The following is a 19,283-nucleotide window of genomic DNA, read 5'->3' as shown; positions in this document are numbered from 1 at the left end:
CACAAGTCCTCAGAAGAGCCAGAGCAGACGTGTCTGTAGCCCGAGCACTGAAGGAGGCGACGTGAGGGAACCGCCCCCAGGTCAAGGACACGCACACGCTACTGGGAGGAGGGCTCCCGACTCTGTGATTGCAGGGGCGGGTGTCTGTTTCCTCACGGCTCCCGGCCGGGTCTACAGAACAAACGCCCCGCAGCTCCCGGGTGGACACACACGCCAGGATGCCGCGGTCTGAGGGGCCCGGGCTGGGTAGGCCGCCGCGCCAGGCGAGGGCGCTCCAGGCCCGCGCTCCGGAGCAGTCGAGCGCCGCCGGGGCCCTTCTAGCTTCCGGGAGGCGGCGCGGTGCGTGTCGGGAAGGCGGTGGGCGAGCCGGTTCTGGGAGACGGAGACCGCAATGGTGGGTGGTGAGGCGGCCGCCGCTGTGGAGGAGCTGGTTTCCGGAGTGCGGCAGGCGACCGACTTCGCCGAACAGTTCCGCTCCTACTCGGAGAGCGAGAAGCAATGGAAGGCCCGCATGGAGTTCATCCTGCGCCACCTGGCCGACTACCGTGACCCGCCCGACGGCAGCGGCCGCCTGGACCAGCTGCTGTCCCTCTCCATGGTCTGGGCCAACCACCTCTTCCTGGGTTGCAGGTGCGCACCCCTGCCGGCCCACACCCTGCTCCTTGCCTTTCCACCTCCAGCCTTAGGGCTTATTCCTTTCCCGGCCAGTTCTTTAGGATATGTAACTTCTTTGAGGCTCCGTTTCCGACCTAGGAAATGGATTTGTTGTGGTGACTACAGTAGTAAAGGGATCCAAGCACCTAGCACGGGCTGCCATCTAGCAGGAAATCAGCACAAGGCGAGCGCAACACTAGCGCCTTTGCAGAGTGCAGTTTTAAGTCCATTAGCACCACTCACCCACAAGGTAGAAATGCAGAGACAGAAACTGATAACCCCAGTTGACATGTGAAGAAGTTGAGGGAGGGGGAGTGATATACCTGGAGCTATAACACCCTGGGCTCTCTTGCTTTTGCTCCTCACACCCCAGTTGGACAGACCCTGAGCAAGACCCAGGCTTATCTGCCTTTCCTGTTACAAAGACAAATGCCTGACAAGGCAACTCTTCTACCCCACCTTGAAGAAGATGGCAAATCTCTAGCACTTGCAAATTTTTTGTTTTAAGTGTTTCCTGATAGGATAAGATGGTTTCTGGGCCCCTTGTGGGTGCCTCACTCCTTTGCAGACATAGCTCTTCCAGTCCTAAGTCTTTTGGTTTTGCTTTCTGGGAGTTAGAACATCATATGGGGGAACAACAGACATACCCCCCCCCCGCCTTCTAAGATATTCCATTTAATAGAATTTAAGCTGGGGGGGGGATGGGGGTCGGGCGGTAGCGCAGCGGGTTAAACACACGTGGCGCCAAGCTCAAGGACCAGAGTAAGGATCCTGGTTCAAGCCCCTGGCTCCTCAGCTGCAGGGGAGTCGCTTCACAGGCGGTGAAGCAGGTCTGCAGGTGTCTATCTTTCTCTCGCCTTCTCTGTCTTCCCCTCCTCTCCCCATTTCTCGGTCCTATCCAACAACAATGACATCAAATAACAATAATAATAACAAGGGCAGCAAAAGGGAAAAAATAGCTTCCAGGAGCAGTGGATTCATAGTGTAGGCACCGAGCCCCAGCAGTAACCCTAGAGGCAAAAAAAAAAAAAAAAAAAGAATTTAAGCTAGGGCAAATGTAGAAAAAATACCGTACATGGGGCCAGGCGGTAGTGCCTGGGGTTAAGCGCACATAGTGCCAAGTGCAGAAACCGGCGTAAAGATCCCAGTTCGAGCCCTGGCTCCCCACTTACGGGGGGGGGGGGGGGGGTCGTTTCACAAGCGGTGAAGCAGGCGTGCAAGTGTCTATATTTCTCACCCCTTCTCTGTCTTCCCCTCCTCTCAACTTTACTCTGTCCTATCCAACAACAATGACAGCAATAACAATACTAACAACAAGGGCAACAAAAGGGAAAAAATAGCCTCTAGGAGCAGTGGGTTCATAGTGCAGACACTGAGCCCCAGCAATAACCCTAGAGGCAAAAAAAAAAAATCAGTTATTTTCATTAGACCAACATCCCAACATGTTTGAAAAATGAAAATGACTTGGCCTTTATTCCACATCCACAAATAACATACAGCCAGATGTACAATGTCTCCATTTTTATAAAAATTTTCATTTTCTTTGTGAAACTTGAAACACCCGCTCTGTTGGCAATCTTAGAGCCATTTCTGTATCCACAGGTTGGAAGAACTGTGCTAACCTGCTGCTGAGCATGCACCTGTTTTTCTGTATTGTCAGATCAGCCCCGAGAGTTAGCTTACAGTCCTTCTAGCCCAATTTTTTTTTTTTTCTTGATTGGGGGGATTAATGGTTTGCAGTTGACAGTCAAATACAATATATGTGTAACATTTCTCAGTTTTCCACATAACAATACAACCCCTAGGTCCTCCTCTGCCATCATGTTCCAGGACCTGAACCTTACCCCACCCCAGAGTCTTTTACTTTCATTCAATACACCAATTCCAGACCAAGTTCTGCTTTGTGTTTTCCCTTCTGTTATTATTTTTCTACTTCTGTGAGTGAGATTGTCCCATATTCATTTTTTTTTTTTTGACTTATCTCACTTAGCATGATTCCTTCAAGCTCCATCCAAGATGGGGTAAAGAAGATGAATTCAGGGAGTTGGGCAGTAGCGCAGCAGGTTAAGCACAGGTGGCGCAAAACGCAGGGACCGGCATAAGGATCCTGGTCTGAGCCTCCAGCTCCCCACCTGCAGGGGAGTCACTTCACAGGCAGTGAAGCAGGTCTGCAGGTGTCTATCTTTCTCTCCCCTCTCTGTCTTCCCCTCTTCTTTCCATTTCTCTATGTCCTATGCAACAACAATGACATCAATAATAACTACAACAATAAAAAAAGGGGCAACAAAAGGGAATCAGTAAATATTAAATAATTTTTTTTGAAAAAGTGAATTCACCATTTTTAATAGCTGAGTAGTCTTCCATTGTGTATATATACCACAACTTACTCAGCTACTCATCTGTTGTTAGACACTTGGGCTGCTTCCAGGTTTTTAGTACAATTTTACTTGATGACAAGTAACTGTTGCAATTTTTTTCCCTTACTACTTTTTACTGTGCAGTTACAACAAAGAGCTTTTAGACAAGGTGATGGAAATGGCTGATGGGATTGAAGTGGAAGACCTACCACAGTTTACCACCAGAAGTGAATTAATGAAAAAGGTAAACAGGATTTCCAAGTACATTTGCAGTAGTATAATATCGCTGCCTTTATTGCTTGCTAGTGCTTTTACTTATTTTCATTTATTTATTTTCACCGTAGCATTACTCAGCAGGATTGAACCCGGGACATTGGAGCCTCAAGCATGAGAGTCTCCATGCATAACCATTATATCTACCCCTCCTTGCCCAGTGCTCTTACTGCTCCAAAGATTTAAGCCCTTTCATTTTTGTGTCTGTGTAATTAATACAAATCTTTTCATACTAGGTAACAACTCAGTTTGATCAATTATGCATGGCTGGTGGAGTAATATAAACTTACCCTCTTTACTTATAGGAACATTTCTGTTTCCAGGTTTTTCTTCATTGTGAAGATGCTGGCTAGAGTACTACAGCTTCCCACTTTAAAAACATAGTAACATTAACTCAATCTTACTCCAAGGGTGAGGGCTGGGCCAGACTTATTTGACCTCTCCAACTGATAGAAATGTAGTTGCAGGGAGTTGGGCGGTAGCGCAGCAGGTTAAGTTAGCGCAGCAGGTTAAGTGCAGGTGGTGCAAAGTGCAAGGATCACGTAAGAATCTCGGTTGGAGCCCCTGGCTCCCCACCTGCAGGGGAATGCTTCACAGCTGATAAGGCAGGTCTGCAGGTGTCTGTCTTTCTCTCCCTATCTTTCTCTCCCTGTCTCTGTCTTCCCCTCCTCTCTCCATTTCTGTCTGTCCTATTCAACAACGACAACATCAGTAACAACAACAGCAGTAATAACTACAACAATAAAACAACAAGGGCAACAAAAGGGAATAATTAAATATTAAAAAAAAAAAAAGACATCTCAGCTATTTCCTATTCTGCAGTTTAGACTGAGGCTGTAGACTTTCAACACCGTGTGAGCAGTTGTCCAAAGAACTTTGTAACTGAATCACAGGGCTGGGGCCAGGGAGGAGACCAAATGGTGGAGCTGGCTATCAGTTACTTTTCAGAATCCTCTAAGACATGCTTTTTCTCATTTTCTTGGTCTTGTCAGGAATCAGAATTAACTGGTCCAGTATTTCTGTTTATTTCTTTGGTACTCTGTCCAGGCCTCTCTCAAAATAGATTGTTTAAGTTTCTTCAGGGAAGAGATGGTGCCAAAAGTCTGTGTTCTGCTGTAGGCATACCCCAAATAAGATTCGCAGAAGTGCTTATCAGATTGACTATGGCAACAGGGTGAAAAGTCTATTGGCCCCATTTTAGTTGTACAATCCTAAACATAGACTCCTGCCTTACCCTATTATTTTACTATTGTTTGGGGGTCTCCTCCAATATAACCTTTGTGGAACTAATGAGGTTAATAGTACTGCAGTCCCAAACAGCATACACTTGACTTCAGAGTTTTCCTAAAGTAGTCTCGTAGTATTCATTGTAACTTGCAATCAGAAACTTGGGTTTGGTGTTCAAAGGCCCATTTTAATTTTTGAAACCAGCTGGTAATGGGGCAACTGTTGTTAGTTCCTCAGGGAACCATATGAATTGGGAGTTTGTGATTTTTCAGATCCTCTCATGGAAGGTTCTCTTAAAAAAGGGGTCTTCTCAAGAAAAAAATCTCTGGGGGAGGGAGGATTTATAAGATAACTCAGTGTGAAGCCCTGGGTTGGTTTATAACACTGCATGAAAACACCAAGTAATTCTATGGGTGATGTGGTGTATTTTGGTGTCTGTCCTCTCTCCCTATCTGACTTTCAAAAAGACTACAGAAGGGGGTCGGGTGGTAGTGCAGCGGGTTAAGCACAGGTCGCGCAAGGACTGGAGTAAGGATCCTGGTTCGAGCCCCTAGCTCCCCACCTGCTGGGGGGTCGTGTCACAAGCGGTGAAGCAGGTCTGCAGGTGTCTTTCTCTCCCTCTCCCTCTGTCTTCCCCTTCTCTCAATTTCTTTCTGTCCTATCCAACAACTAGTGACATCAACAACAATAAAAACCACAACAAGGCTACAATAAGAAGAGCAACAAAAGGGGAAAAAAATGGCCTCCAGAATAAGGGAGGCAGACGGTGGCACACTTAGTACTATGTGCAAAGATGAGGGTTCGAGCCCCTGCTTCCCACCTGCATTAGGGATGCTTTATGAGTGGTGAAGCAAGTCTGCAGATATCTTTCTCCCTATCTCCCCCTCCCCTTTCAATTCTGTCATATCAAATGGGGGGGGGCGTGGAAAGGCCGCTGGGAGAAGACTGTAGAATAAAACTTAGGCCAGCAAGTCCACTCAGTGGTATTGTACATGTGCTAGAGCCTTGTTTCACTGTTTGTACATTATTAAAAAAAATATACCTGGGCATTTGAGTGGTGAAGTTCCTGTGGCCCATTCAAGGTGTAGCTCAGTAGTTCATAGCTGCCTCAGTATACTTTATAGGGTAGGGGTGGCAGGGACTAGGTTGAGTCTTCACTTCCTGCTTGTGGCAGTCTTTTATTTTTCTGTCATCCCTGGGACTTCATACTCCAGACTGACTTTTTCAGACAGGAGAGGGACACCACACCATAAAGCTTCCCCAAGTGCCTTACTACTCTCATGTGGTATACTAGGGGCTAGAACCTGGGTCACACACATAGGCACTATCCCAGGTGAGTTATCTGTGGCAGATTCTTTATGCTCCTATGAAGTATTGTGCTAATAGTTGGTTTTCATATTGTCTCATTTGTAGTTATACTCTTTCTAGCTAATGCTAGACTATATCTGACCTACAGACCCCAGGGTAGACTGAGGAGGCTTTTTTATATTTTTTATTGGGGGGGTTAACGGTTTACAGTAGATAGTTGTTGGTATACGTATAAAATATCTGTTTTCTGCAAAACACTCTCCCCCAGTCTGGGTCCTCCACCATCACCAGGACCTGAAAGCTACCGCCATTCCGTAGCATGATTCCTTCAAGCTACATCCAAGATGAGGTGAAGGTGGTGAATTTATCATTTTTAATAGCTGAGTAGTATTCTATTCTATATACCAGTTTTCTTACTACTCATCTATTGTTAAGACTCCTAGGTTGATTCCAGATTTTGGCTACTACAAATTATGTTGCTATGAGCATAGGTCTACAGAGATCCTTTTGGATTGGTGTGTTTGATTCCTTAGGCTATATCCCCAGGAGAGGAATTGATGGGTCATAGATTAAGGTCCATTTCTAGCCTTCTAAGAGTTCTCCAGACTGCTCTTCACAAGGGTTGGACCAATTTACATTCACAACAGTGTGCAGGAGGGTTCCTTTATGTCCACAGTCTCCAGCATTTGTTGTTACTACTTTGTTGTATGACATTCTCACAGGAGTGACGTGGTATCTCACTGTTGTCTTTATTTGCATTTCTCTAACAATCAGTGACTTGGAGCATTTTCTCATGTTTGTCAGGCCCCACTTCTCTGACAATGACTTGGAGCATTTAAAAAAAATTTTTTTTCTTAATGTCTGTTAGCTTTTTGGATCTCTTCTTTGGTGAATGTTCTGTTCATATCTTTTCCTTTCTGGATGGGGTCATTTGTCTTTTGTTGGTTAGCTTGGTGAGTTCTTTATATATTTTGGTTCTTAACCTTCTGTCTGATGAATGGCCTGTCCAGATCTTCTGTTCTGTAAGGAGTCTTGTGTGATCTCTTGTGTGGTGCAGAGCTTTTCAGTTTGATATAGTCCTATTGGCTTATTTATTGTTTTGTCTTCCTTGCAATTGGACTTGTGTCATTGAAGATGCCTATCAAACTTAGATGGAAAAGATTTCTGCCATTATTGACCTCTAGGTATTTGAGTTTCCATTTGGAGTTTACTTTTGTATGTGGTGAAATGTAGTGGTTCAGGTTCATTCTTCTGTACATTTCAACCTAACATTCCCAACACCATTTGTTGAAGGGACTCTCTTTAATAGTTTGAGTCCCATTGTCAAAAAGTAGATGTCCATAGGTGTTGAAGAGGCTTTTTTTTAACTGATATGTGTGTTCCTAACATCAACAGACCATTGTGAGGAGGTTGTATGTGGTGGGGAGAATGCCTGTATTATAAAACTGTAACTGGGTGAGTCTAAACTATTGCATGTTATAAAGAAGTCTTAAACCTAAAAAAAGATAGGGAACCTCTTCCCCGAGATGTTCATTTTTTCCATACCCATGAAGTTTGTTAAAATATTACTTATAGCAGCAAAATAAAACAAAAACCTAGAGTTAAGAAATGTTCATTTTTGAAACTCATTCCACAATAAGAGTATCCAGAGAAGAGTTTTCAGGTGTGAGTGATCTTGGCATTCCTGAAACCTACCATCTTACTGATCATCCAGACTTTGCTACCTGTAGAAAGCCTGTACTTCTATAGCATTTGGAGATTACATGTGTTTCGGTTTCCTTCAAATAAAACCAGTTTTCTTAGTAATCAAGTTTTAGATTATCGATGTCATTGAAAATGAAATTCATTTAATCCTAAAAAGTGAGATACTAATAAGAGAGTCATGCATAATTTTGCCCATCTGAGACTGAGTCATCAGATTTGTATGTCAATGCAGACTTTTGCTGAAGGTCACCTGCAGAGCCCACTAGAAAGAGAGCCAGGATGTAGCCTGGGAATTTGCTGGGCTAGCGTGAGGGTGTTTCTTCCCAGGCACGCGCTCTTTGGGTTGGAGAGAACTAAACTGGAGCCAACCTGGGCTACTGCTTACTCAGCGACGCAGGAGAGGAACTAGGAACTCGTGGCTGAGCGGGAACACAATGCAATGCCTTTATTGATCAGAGAAAACGCCTTTATCTCTTTTGAAGCGGAAATGGCAGGTCGGAAAAGGAAATGGCTAGGAGAGGGGGTGAGAGAAGAAAAGAGTACAAAGGTAGCAAGCTTCCATCTAACCAGTGGGAATTAAACCAATGCCCTGCAGGCAGGGCGGGTCTCAGGCAAAACAGTGATTATGTAAATAGACCACAGCGTCAAGTAATGCAGGGGACCTGGAGTAATAACCAACAGGAGTTGGCACAGTTGATAAAGCATGAGGTCCTAAGTTAAATCCTTGGCATCACATGTGCCAAAGTGATCATGCTCTGGCTCTCCCATCCAAGAACTAAGCAGACCTGACCCTGCTTAGTTTACGAGATCAGGCATGTTCAGAGTGATATGACTATCAACATGCTGTTTTTTTCTCATTAATAAATAAAATGAAAGGCAGGTAGGGAGAAGGAAAAGGGAAAAGAAAAAAAAGCCAGGGAACTTTGGAGCAATTCTTGTGCCTAAGTTTCTACACACACACATACATACACACACATACACACAAACACACACCAACATTGTTATCCTGGAGACTGAAAAAAACCCTTAATGTTGAGTCTTGTACCTGAAGATGTCTGCTCAGAATTGATCCTTAGCTCTAAAATTAGGATTTAGTTGGGATTTAAAGCCAGCTAGTTAGTGAAAATGAAGCACTTGGCATTAGTATGTTGAAGCTGCAGTGAAGATCATGATGTAGGGACACAACTTGTTATCAAGAAAGATTTGAAAAGTACTTATGAAAACTGTTCTCTAGTTTTGCGGCAAGCATATCAGTAGGTCTAGGTCTGTCCAATTCCTTTTTTTTTTTTCCCCCAGAGTGAAGAAAAGAGTATTGTTCTCTGACAGGTGGGACTGTCAAACAGTTGCAGTGTCTGATTTTTCTTTTGAAAGAGCAGGATTCATACACAAATCTATTGAGCAAACAATCTTAGCTATCTCACAGCCATACACAGGCACCTACTAGCAGCTTTTGTAGTTGACCATCTTACCCATTATTGAGTAATAACAAAGAGCAGCAGCTCACTCAAGAAGGGTGTCATTACTATGACTGTCAGAGTTAATATTTCCAAGGCATTGTCTTAAAAAGAAAGGAGTGATCGACTAGAAAGCTATCATTACTGGCTCAGAGAAAGAAGCTGTCAACTTGATTTCTTGGTCCATTTTTTTTCTTGAGAACATTTTTATGATGAGGAAAATGGCAGTATGAGAATGACTATAAAATGCAAAAGAAATTTTAGAAAAACAAGTATACTTGCATTTCAAGTTATCTTTCTTTAATGCATTTTATCCATTCTTAATGAGTTCTAAGATAATGGAGCAGCACTTCCTTTTGGAATTGTGATTCTGTTTATTTACTTTTTTTATACCAAAGCACTGCTTAGCTCTAGCTTATGGTGGTGCTGGATATTAAGCCTGTGACCTCAAAGCCTCAGGTAAGAAAGTCTTTAGCATAACCACTATACTAGCTCCCCAGTGACCCAGGAGCTACCAGTCTAAGGTGGCATGCATTGGGGTTGGGGAGAGTCTTTCAGATTAATTCCTTAACTCAGATTTTGTATTGTTTTCCCAAGATAAATGATCAATAGAGCTACCTCTTCCTTTTACTCAACAGAAGCAGAAGAAATAGTGTCTTATCCCACAGGCCAGTGTTTAATGTCTGGGATGTGTGGATCACCTATCATTACCTCATGGGAAAGACCATATTTTAGCAGTCAAAGCCAGTGCTAACAGAGTAACTATCAGCTTTGTCCATCCTATTAGATTTGAGATGTAGCTTAAAAGATTCTCTTTGCCATTGAGGTAAAAGTGGTTTCTTTAGGATCTTAGACTTTTGGGGGCTGGGCGGTGGTACATCTGGTTAAGCACACTCAGTACTATATACAAGTACCCATGAAAGGACTCAGGGTCAAGCCCCTGGCTCCCCACCTGCAGGGGGGGATGCCTCACAAGCAGTGAAGCAGGAAAAAAAGGGGGGGGGGGAGTGAGACTTTATTTTTATTTTTGCTGAGGAATTTTGTTTCTCAGAAAGATCAAAGTGAAAGGCTTTATAAGAAATAGGTCATACCTTGAAAACTGATTACTAAAAAGACTCAGATTGATTCTTTCAAACTGCTAAATGTTAAGGGAATCCATTCAGATACAAGGTGACAGCCAAAATGATTCCTTCACACCCTGCTTAAAAATTATTTAAAGCCCAGTTTAAATTTACCAAAGGTGCTAGAAAAGTACCCAGAAAGAAAATATCTGCTTCAATTTACCACTATTTTGAAGACATGCATTTACAGTTTCTAGTAGTGTGAAATCTAGAAATAAATAGCTTCTACATCTCCTAAATATCCTAACTCAATGTGCAGTGTTGTGAATTACTACCTGGATTCAAGTACTTTTAATAAAGACAAAAGTGTTTGTGTGATTCTGCTTTTAGAACCCTTCATTGCATAGTGTGCCAGGAGAAAAAAAGTTGTATTTTAAGTATTTTTGTTATCAATTTAAATTGGGAATATTTATAGAGCACAGATGACAAGACAAAAAAATTAGGTTCCAGCTTCCAAATGAATGTTTTGATGTAATAAAATGTTGGTAATTTTAGTCTGCTTATATCTGGGTAGTAAATAAATATTGCATTACTACTGTATTTTACTTTATGGATTAGATTCACTGGACTACATAACATTTTCTTTTATTTTTCTCCAGCATCAAAGCTAAGCTGTAAGTTTTATCACATTTCTGTCATCAACTACAGAAAAGAACCATCTACAGAATCAATCATCTCTCACAGAGAGGAGTCTGGGATGAATATGACATTGATCATGGATGTTCTCTTAAGACCCTTGGTATTACCAGTACAGGAAAGAGGTAGTTGAAATGAATCTTAAAAGTTATCATTCTTCAAGTAGCTGTCATTGTAAAAGTCTACATGGCTATTTATTTATAAATCATGCAGCCTTTTTAATTTTCAGTTTCTAAGTGTCAAACTTGTTATAAAGTTTTATTATCTTTTTAAATTTTTCATCACTTGTGCAAGACTAGAGCACTGCTCTGTCATTTATGATGTCTTTTTCTTTGCGTGGTGCTGGGGAAGGAACTTAGGGTCTCATTCATGCAAGGCATGCACTCTACCCCTGGACCCACCTACTTGGCCTATAAACTTTATAAATGCCCACACCCTTTTTTAATGTCAATGTAATAATGGCAGGTAATGAATTTTACAATTTGAATTTTTCAACAGTGTACCTTTAAGTCTGTTTCATGGTTTTCTTTTCTTCCCCCAGAAGCTAGCTAGATCCTTCATCTCCTTATTTCTATGTGAAGTATATATACTGTACACGTATCCACACATCCCATTGATAAATAGACTTAACTATCAGAGAGGAGTAAGAATCAAATCACAAGCCTCAGGTACCCATAGTAAAACACAACCAACAAAAACAGCATCTGACCTTAATTAAAACTTGCAGATGCAAAATGTTATAAGCCAGTCCAGTTGATTTTTAGATTCGCTGAGTAAATCCCACATATTCTATTTTTTCTGAGGGAATATGAAGCTTCACACTTACAGACTTGGGGAACTGCCTTGTACAGTTCTCAAGAAATACTCTAGTGTAATGCTACTTTGCTATGAAATTCAAGTATTTATTTCCTCCTTTTCATTAATGTAGTTTTCTTCTATCTCCTCCTCATTCCTCTTTCTTATGTCATAACTACCATTAAGTACTTATCTCCAAGCATAAATACTGAGAGAGGGACTTCATTTGGAGCAGCAGAAATATAGCAGTTGGGTGCAGCAGGATTCTCTCATCTGGGGTCTCTAGTGAGGATGGTGGCAAGTAAGACAGTGGACCAACACTTAGATTCATCAGCTGACAAACACAGGTAATTGAATAGCTGGGAAAAGTGCTGAAAAGGTGAGCTGGCTGTGGGAGATGATGTCTGGCAGCTGAGAAGTGGAGGACTTGTTCATGGTTCAATGTAAAAGACCAGGCAGCACACCTTGGATGGGTCACATCAGTGTGCACCTTCTAACTCTTAATCTGCAAAGACCTCTAGGATGGACCAAGGGAAGAAGTCAGGATCTCTGACTTAAAACTTTCAACAAGTCATTTCTCTCTTCTCTCCAGTCTTATCTGAAAAATGGAGATCACAAAAATAAATACATCTCACAAAGAGCTATAGCAAGAACTAAGATATAAAGAGCTGGAATTGGAAGACAGCTCATCCTGTGGGTGTTTGCCTTACCATATTGTGTAACCAGAGTTCAAACCCTAGTACGATGTGTGAGCACAGAGAAACTGGGGGAGCTCTGGTACAGTGGTGTGTCTCCCTCTGAAATGAAAATGGAAAACAATAGGTCACCTTAGAGTGGTGAAATAAATCAGATGTTTGCAAGGTCACAGAATTACACAAAGATGTAGAGGGCCAAGAACTGTTCACTTAGCCTTAGCCTCTTTTTCTCAAATGTAATGTATATTGTGATTATCTCTATTAGCATCATCTTTTTTTTTGGGTGGGGGCGCTTAATGGTTTACAGTAAATACAATTGTTGATACATGTGTAAAATTTCTCAAATTTCTGCAAAACATTCTCATCCCCAGCCTAAGCCCTCTTCCCCCACCTGCAGGGGAGTCGATTCACAGGTGGTAGAGCAGGTCTGCAGGTGTCTTTCTCTCCCCCTCCTCTCTCCATTTCTCTCTGACCTATCCAACAACGACAATATCAATGACAACAACAATAACTACAACAATAAAACCAGGGCAACAAAAGGGAATAAATAATTATAAAAAAAAAAAACAGAAAAGGAAGAAAAGCCCTCTCCCACCCCGAGCCCTTTACTTTGGTGCAATGCAGACATTCACTTTTAAAAAGCCATTTCCTGTAGGTTTCTCAGCATGGATTTTTATTTTCTGTATAAGCTGTAACACCCCAGGAGACCCAATATCTAAGTTGTATTCCTGAGAAAAACCTGTTGGTCCCTTTCCCCTGACTGGTGCATAGAGGCTGCACAATGCCTGGAGTTACTATAAAAGGTGTGAGCCAGCAGGACTTCATTAGTGCTCTGGCAGCCTTCCTCAAAAACCCAGGATCTTTTAATTCCTGTTGCGTGGGCTCTGTCAAGCTGGTCATGCATAAAGAGCTTGTCACAACACAGCACCTGTACTTCTACGGTGGCTGTATGGCCCTCTACGGTGGCTGTATGGCCCTATCTCTGGGAGACTTCAGAGATATGCCAAATCATCTTTTTTGTTGTTGTTGTTGCCAGATCTTCTTAACAGAAACTACTTGAGTATGGCCTTCTGGGTCTCGTAAGACCTGGAAAGCCTAAAAAAATGACAAAAAGAATTCAGATAGGGGTTAAAAATTGACATCTGAGGGGCAGAATTATTGAATAGGTGGGGTTTGCCAACAAGAAGCATTAGAATAAACGATACAGGGCTAATTGCCTCATTTGCTAAAATAAAAATCATTTCAGTAAAGTTAAGTCAGGAAAGCTCTACCCATTGTATAAAACTAGCTTCAATTGTGAACTTTCTAGCTCCCTATCCCCATCGGCTTAATTTTGAAGACATCTAATTAATCAATATCATTTTCTGATTCCATTTTTCTGAGGGGTTCTGTCTCATTTTGTTAGCTTACACTGCTTGGTTCTTGTTTTGTTTTTCCCTTAATTTTGCCTTTATAATGTCTGTAACCATGTCACATTAACCAATCAACTTTTTAGAACTGGATCTTTTATTTTTGCTGTCAGGGTTTTTACTGGGACTACAAGAACAATTTTGCTGTTCCTAGAGGACTCTTTTAGATGGAAGGAAGGAAAAGAGCTTAAGACAGAAATAGATATTGATATTGCAAGATACTGACCTCTTCATATGTGAAGTCCTGCCCAAGATTTTGGATTAAGATCAAGTGAAATTACAGGAAGGGACATAGTTTTCAAGTACAGATGACTAGGAGTGTCAAGACCTTTTGAGAAGCAAGTGCTAACAGTATGCTTTGAAGTGCTCAGTTAATAACCCTTTCAAGTTATCCAGAAGATTGCTTTTTAAAACACTTTACAGCCCATGGCCCAACTGAACAATCCTTTGCAGAGAAAAGATTCCCTCTGATCTTTTTCCAGGGTCTATTTGCACCCGAGGCTTACCTATTCCTCAGTACTAGGAAGAATCACATTAGCTATCACCACTTATCCTGAAGCTCTATCTATAGTAAGTGGCAGTGAAAATAGTCACATCTGAAATGAGATTAAAAAAAAAAAAGTGAAGGGGCTGGGCAGTGGCACAGCTGGTTGAGCACACAGGTTACCATAGGGATGGACCAGAGTTCAAATTCCCAGCCTTCACTTGCAGGGGTAAGTTTCACAAGAGGTGAAACATTGTTACAGGTGTCTCTTTTTACCTATCTTCCCTTCTCAATTTCTCTAGTCTATCAAATAATTTTTTAAAGAGTGAAATGGTGCCACTCTGATTGTTTCCCTGCTGCTTTTGCTTTGGTGTGAATGCTAACACTAATATCCTGTGAAGGCTGAATTTTCTTGTCCCTTTGATGTTTTCTTATATTGCAAATGTTTAATTATGCCTAGCAACTATGTACTGATAGTGTTTCCTCCCTTCTGAGTTAAGCTCAGTGGAGGGGTCTGCAAGATGGGGATGACTCCTATTACACTCTTTTATTGGGAGGATACAATGCAAAATCATACTATGGAAAAGTCTGGTAAAGTACCTGGCACTTCATTCCTGCTCTGCTTATTCTTTGAAGTCACGATAGGAGGACATGAAATGCTTTAATTTACAAAAGAAAAGCAACACAGCCACTCTGTCAAGACCAGATTGTAGCAAGCTACAGAAGGGCAATTCAAGTTGTGGGACTGGGTCTGATCTGTGACTTGGCATCCATTATTTGTCAGATACCTTGAGTGAATGAATGGCAGCAGGCTCTGAACAATGCTGCACAAATGCCAGGCTGTTCAGAGTAAGGGGTAAAAGCAGGCCCTCCTGGATATGAAAAGGTATCGGCTAGTTTGTGTCCACTGCAGTCTTCCCCAACGTACTTGGGACATCTACCTGATCCTAGGGATCTGGGCTTGCAGACTAAGAGTATGATCTTTGCTTTAGGTCTGTGTCGCAGAGGACTTTGCACTCTCACCCTAACAAGATCTCTCTCCTTGTTCTGGGTGTGAACTGGGAGCCCCAGCTGACTGGGAACACTTTGGTTTGGACCATCACCTAAATTCCCTACTTTTTAAACCAGCTGTTTTTAGCTTCTCAGGTGATGAGAGAATGACTCATGCTTTCTTCTTTGTTTACCAAATTATTTTTTTATGGCCATGTTCTACTTTTTTTTTCTTTTCAAATATTTATTTCCTTTTGTTGCCCTTTTTTTATTGTTGTAGTTATTATTGTTGTTATTGATGTCAGTGTTGGATACGACAGAGAGAAATGGTGAGAGGAGGGGAAGACGGATAGAGAAAGATGGACACCTGCAGACCTGCTTTACCGCCTGTGAAGCAACTCCCCTGCAAGTGGGGAGCCAGGGGCTTGAACTGGGATCCTTACACCGGTCCTTGCGCTTTGTGCCACCTGCATTTAAACTGCTGCACTACTGCCCGACTCCCGATGCTCTACTTTTATAACAGAAAATTGCTTATTAAAGTGTCCCTGAAGATGTGGGGGCTTGGGTCAGGGAGGTCCTCTGCTGTCCTACTGGTCTCCTGCATTAGCTCCGCATACTTTGTTGTCTTGCTATTACACTTGACAGGGTGCCCTAGCTAGTAATTAATGTGTGTAAGGTCTAGCAGAAGAAAGGGAGGGGAAATTTCTCCCAGAACACATGAGATCAATAACCTCACTACACTACCATCAGGTCCCAGAAATGCCATTGCTGATCTTGCTCGCTTGCAAAGCACCCCTTGGACCCACCACCCCGGGGTTAAATCTTCCTGCTAAAGGCAGCCGTCATCCTCATGTTTCAGTGAGTCTGTCCCCAAAACCACAAGCTTTGTGTGATTATGCAGGTACCTCCTGTAACTCAGATGACTACAACACAGCTTGGGAAAATCTAACTTTCCTTTGAAGGTGATATTCCAGTTGAAGCTGCTAACAATGGACTACAGTTTCTGAATTCCTTTCTATTCTTTACCCAGGATGATTATGAAGTCAACCAGCTTCTTTTTATCCTCTACTAGCATCAATAAGACCCCAAATCCCCCAACTGTTTTATAAAAATGGCTTTATACAGGGGCCAAAGAGCTCTAACCAGCTTTTGGCATTCTCCTCTTCAGAAATACTGCTAGACTGATTCAGCAGATGGGCTGTGGTGTTCTTGGCAAAAACAAAGAAAAATCCTTATTTGTAGAGGAAGAAGGAGAGGGCAGTTCTATCTTTTGGGTTACACAGACAGGCAGCATTAAGAGGTCTGCCTTAACGAGCCTTATGTTTGCATTTTGCCAGTCTTCAAAGACACTCTAGCAAAAAATAATTAAGTGGTTCATTCAGGTTGATGGAACCTGAGGGGATACTTTCAGATAGACTCTGGCCTCCTCCAGACATGCTCCCAGCCTAATGACTAAGGATCCCACTTTCCCAGGAAGGACTTTAGATCAGCTAACTTCTCATAAAGGTCATATAGAAGCATCATTTGGGGGGGGGGGGGAATGAATTTTTTTTTTTTTTTTTGTAGAATTGAGGCCACATGCATTTTATTATTTCACTGTTCCTGGACTACATTTTTCATCCAGATAAGAAATCACAGCACTGAAACTGCCTCAGGTGCAGTATCTCCCATATGATGTCTGGAGCTCAAACTTGGGCTGTATGATAGCAAGGCACGAACCCTACTGGCTGAGCTATCCGCCTACAAAAGCAGCATACTTCCTACCAAGACCATCACCATGTAAAGACTTTACAGAAATCAGCTACTTGAGCTGGGAAGACAGTGTAACGGCTACGCAAAAAACTTTCATGACAAACTCTGAGGTCCGAAGTTCAATCCCCAGCACCATAATAAGCCAAAGCTAAGCAGTGCTCCGGACTATCTCTACCTTTCTGTATGTCATTAAAATAAATAGACAAGGTAACCAGCTTTATCTCAGCAGAATACATTGTACTTATATTAATCTTTTCAAAGGTATCATTCTAGTAGTCATTAAAAAACGAAAATGTCATGTGGGCAAGTTTTAGCACTCAGTAAATGGTGGACCTCCTAAAATGTCTTGTGTAGACTTATCACACAGGTCTAAACCCTCCATATATCTAACAAGAATGGAATTTTGTACTAATTTCAAAGAGTGAACAAGCTAACCATGGGGGTTGGGTGGTGGTGCACCTGGTTAAGCACACATATTATAATATGCACATACCCAGGTTCAAGTCCCCATTCCCCACCTGCAGGGGAGAAGCTTTTCAAGTGGTAGAATAGTGCTGCCAGTCTCTTTCTCTCTTTCTCCCTGTCAATTTGTCTCTATCCAAAAATAAGAGCTAATGATGTGCCCAACAAGGTGTGAAAGCAAATCTCTCATTCACAGGTTTTGCCCAGTGGGAGCATCCAGTCCAATGGCCATCTAGGACCCTTGAAATAATTTGCCAAGGCAGCCATAGGTGGGACTCAACATTCAATAAACCTTTTCTTTTTTTTCATAGCAACACTAAGTGCTAACTTTAAGTTGATAATATTGTATAGTCGTGGTCCGGGAGGTGGCACAGTGGATAAAGCATTGGACTCTCAAGCATGAGGTCCTGAGTTCAATCCCCAGCAGCACATGTACCAGAAAGATGTCTGGTTCTTTTTCTCTCTATCTTTCTCATTAATAAATAAATAAAATACTAGAATAATATTCTATAGTCCACAAATGATGTATAAGTATCCAAATGGCCCTTGGAAGAAAAAATATTTCCCACCCCTGCAGTAGACCTTACTACATAGGAGCCCCTTGGCTGGAGCCAGGCTCATACATTTGTTTCCCTTCTCAAAAGTTTTGTGTGGGGGGTAGGGGATCAGTTGTCTTTTCTCAAATGAGAACTAAAGTAACAGGTGCACAAGGCTTCCCCTGTCCTAGAAATAATTAAATTTACCTTAAATAGCTTTTCAAACTATTGACTTCTATATTTACATAATGACCCCCACATCCTAAACATGGCTTTGGGACTTTACATTGAATACAGTAGAGAGAGATTGAGAGAGATTGCAACTAACACCTAAAGACTAGATCTCTGTATATATATATATATATTTAATCCAGAGCATTCACTGCTCAACTCTGGTTTATGGTGGTGCTGGAGATTAAGCCTGGAACCTTTGGTGCCTCAGGCAGGAGAGTCTATTTGCAGAACCATTATGCTATCTCTCCTGCCCTCTCAGTATCTTTCAATTTGGGAGAACTGAGATCAAAATGACTTAGATATCAACTCAGTTGTGATGAACTCTAGGGTTCTCTTATTATTGTAGAGTGCTGAATGAACATAGAGTACACAGGCATTTTGTTTACTGAGCATAGACCAAACTAAGGCACCTTTAGTAGCTTTCTTATCCTCTAACTTCCACTTACACCAGTAATAATTTTTAGACCAGTTCCAGAAGTTATTAATATTCATGGAACATTTTTATTTTGGGAAGGGGTGAAGGGTCTTCAGATTCAAGGGTATTTCCAGAAAAGGGAAAAGAACTGGTCTGTTGATAAGTCAAAGTCCTTTACATTTGAGACCAGAAATTTTTCCTCTTATCTAGTTCTGAGGTGTTCATGTTTTTTTAAAGTGAAAAATGGTGGCTAAGAAAACCTTTCCATCATTGAATACAAGAGTTTTGTATATACTTCTAATCAAATAAAATGTTTTCACAAATTGGGATGACTATTTATACTCAGTATATTTCTAAAACTAAACTTGATGTCTTACTTTCTCTTAAAGGATGGTACAACTACTGTCTTAAACTACTGTTTAAAAGACCAAACATCCTGGAGGCAAATCCCAGTTCTATCAATTTAGAAGCTGATTGACCTTGGACAAGTCACTTACTCTGCTACTCAGTTTCCTCATCTATAACATTAATGACAATTCCCTCTTTAGATTATCATTTGAAGTGAGATTCTATATGTTAAAGTGCTTATAACAGTGCCTTGAACAAAGTGTTCTAAGTCTGTTACTACAGAGGAACTGTATCAAAAGTTCATGTATACTTTATCATGAATCAAACTTCATACCAAAATAATTAACTAGCCTTCTTTAGTTTACCTAGAGTTTTAAAATAAACATTGTATGACAACCTTCTAATCTCAAAGTTCACTTTTGTTACTCA

The 19,283-nt window shown here is 41.8% G+C and overlaps 1 protein-coding gene across 3 annotated transcripts; it reads left to right on the top strand.

Annotated features, from left to right (window-relative positions):
- Positions 1–331: 331 nt before the first annotated feature.
- CDKN2AIPNL (CDKN2A interacting protein N-terminal like) lies at positions 332–19,204 on the top strand. Of its 3 annotated transcripts, XM_016186787.2 has the most exons (4): positions 332–630; positions 3,156–3,255; positions 17,518–17,590; positions 18,896–19,204. In XM_016186787.2, the coding sequence occupies exons 1-3, from the start codon at positions 392–394 to the stop codon at positions 17,569–17,571; spliced, it is 393 nt and encodes a 130-aa protein (XP_016042273.1). In that variant the 5' UTR covers positions 332–391; the 3' UTR covers positions 17,572–17,590; positions 18,896–19,204. The 3 variants fall into 3 exon arrangements, with proteins under 3 accessions (XP_016042273.1, XP_060034136.1, XP_016042274.1); XM_060178153.1 differs by lacking the exons at positions 17,518–17,590; positions 18,896–19,204 and adding an exon at positions 3,356–3,756; XM_016186788.2 differs by lacking the exons at positions 17,518–17,590; positions 18,896–19,204 and adding an exon at positions 10,698–12,549 and having other exon boundaries at positions 335–630.
- Positions 19,205–19,283: the final 79 nt, after the last annotated feature.

This window comes from Erinaceus europaeus, chromosome 2, assembly GCF_950295315.1.
Source record: "Erinaceus europaeus chromosome 2, mEriEur2.1, whole genome shotgun sequence".
Lineage (NCBI taxonomy): Eukaryota > Metazoa > Chordata > Mammalia > Eulipotyphla > Erinaceidae > Erinaceus > Erinaceus europaeus.
The sequence above is the reverse complement of the archived record's forward strand: the minus strand, read 5'-3'. Positions and strand labels throughout refer to the sequence as shown.

What these genes read in the sequence shown, in the direction of transcription:
- CDKN2AIPNL (XM_060178153.1), top strand. Translation starts at nt 392, where the DNA reads ATGGTGGGTGGTGAGGCGGCCGCCGCTGTGGAGGAGCTGGTTTCCGGA. An exon ending in CACCTCTTCCTGGGTTGCAG is followed by an intron (nt 631 to 3,155) that starts GTGCGCACCCCT and finishes TTTACTGTGCAG; the next exon opens with TTACAACAAAGAGCTTTTAG. An exon ending in GAAGTGAATTAATGAAAAAG is followed by an intron (nt 3,256 to 3,355) that starts GTAAACAGGATT and finishes TTTTCACCGTAG; the next exon opens with CATTACTCAGCAGGATTGAA.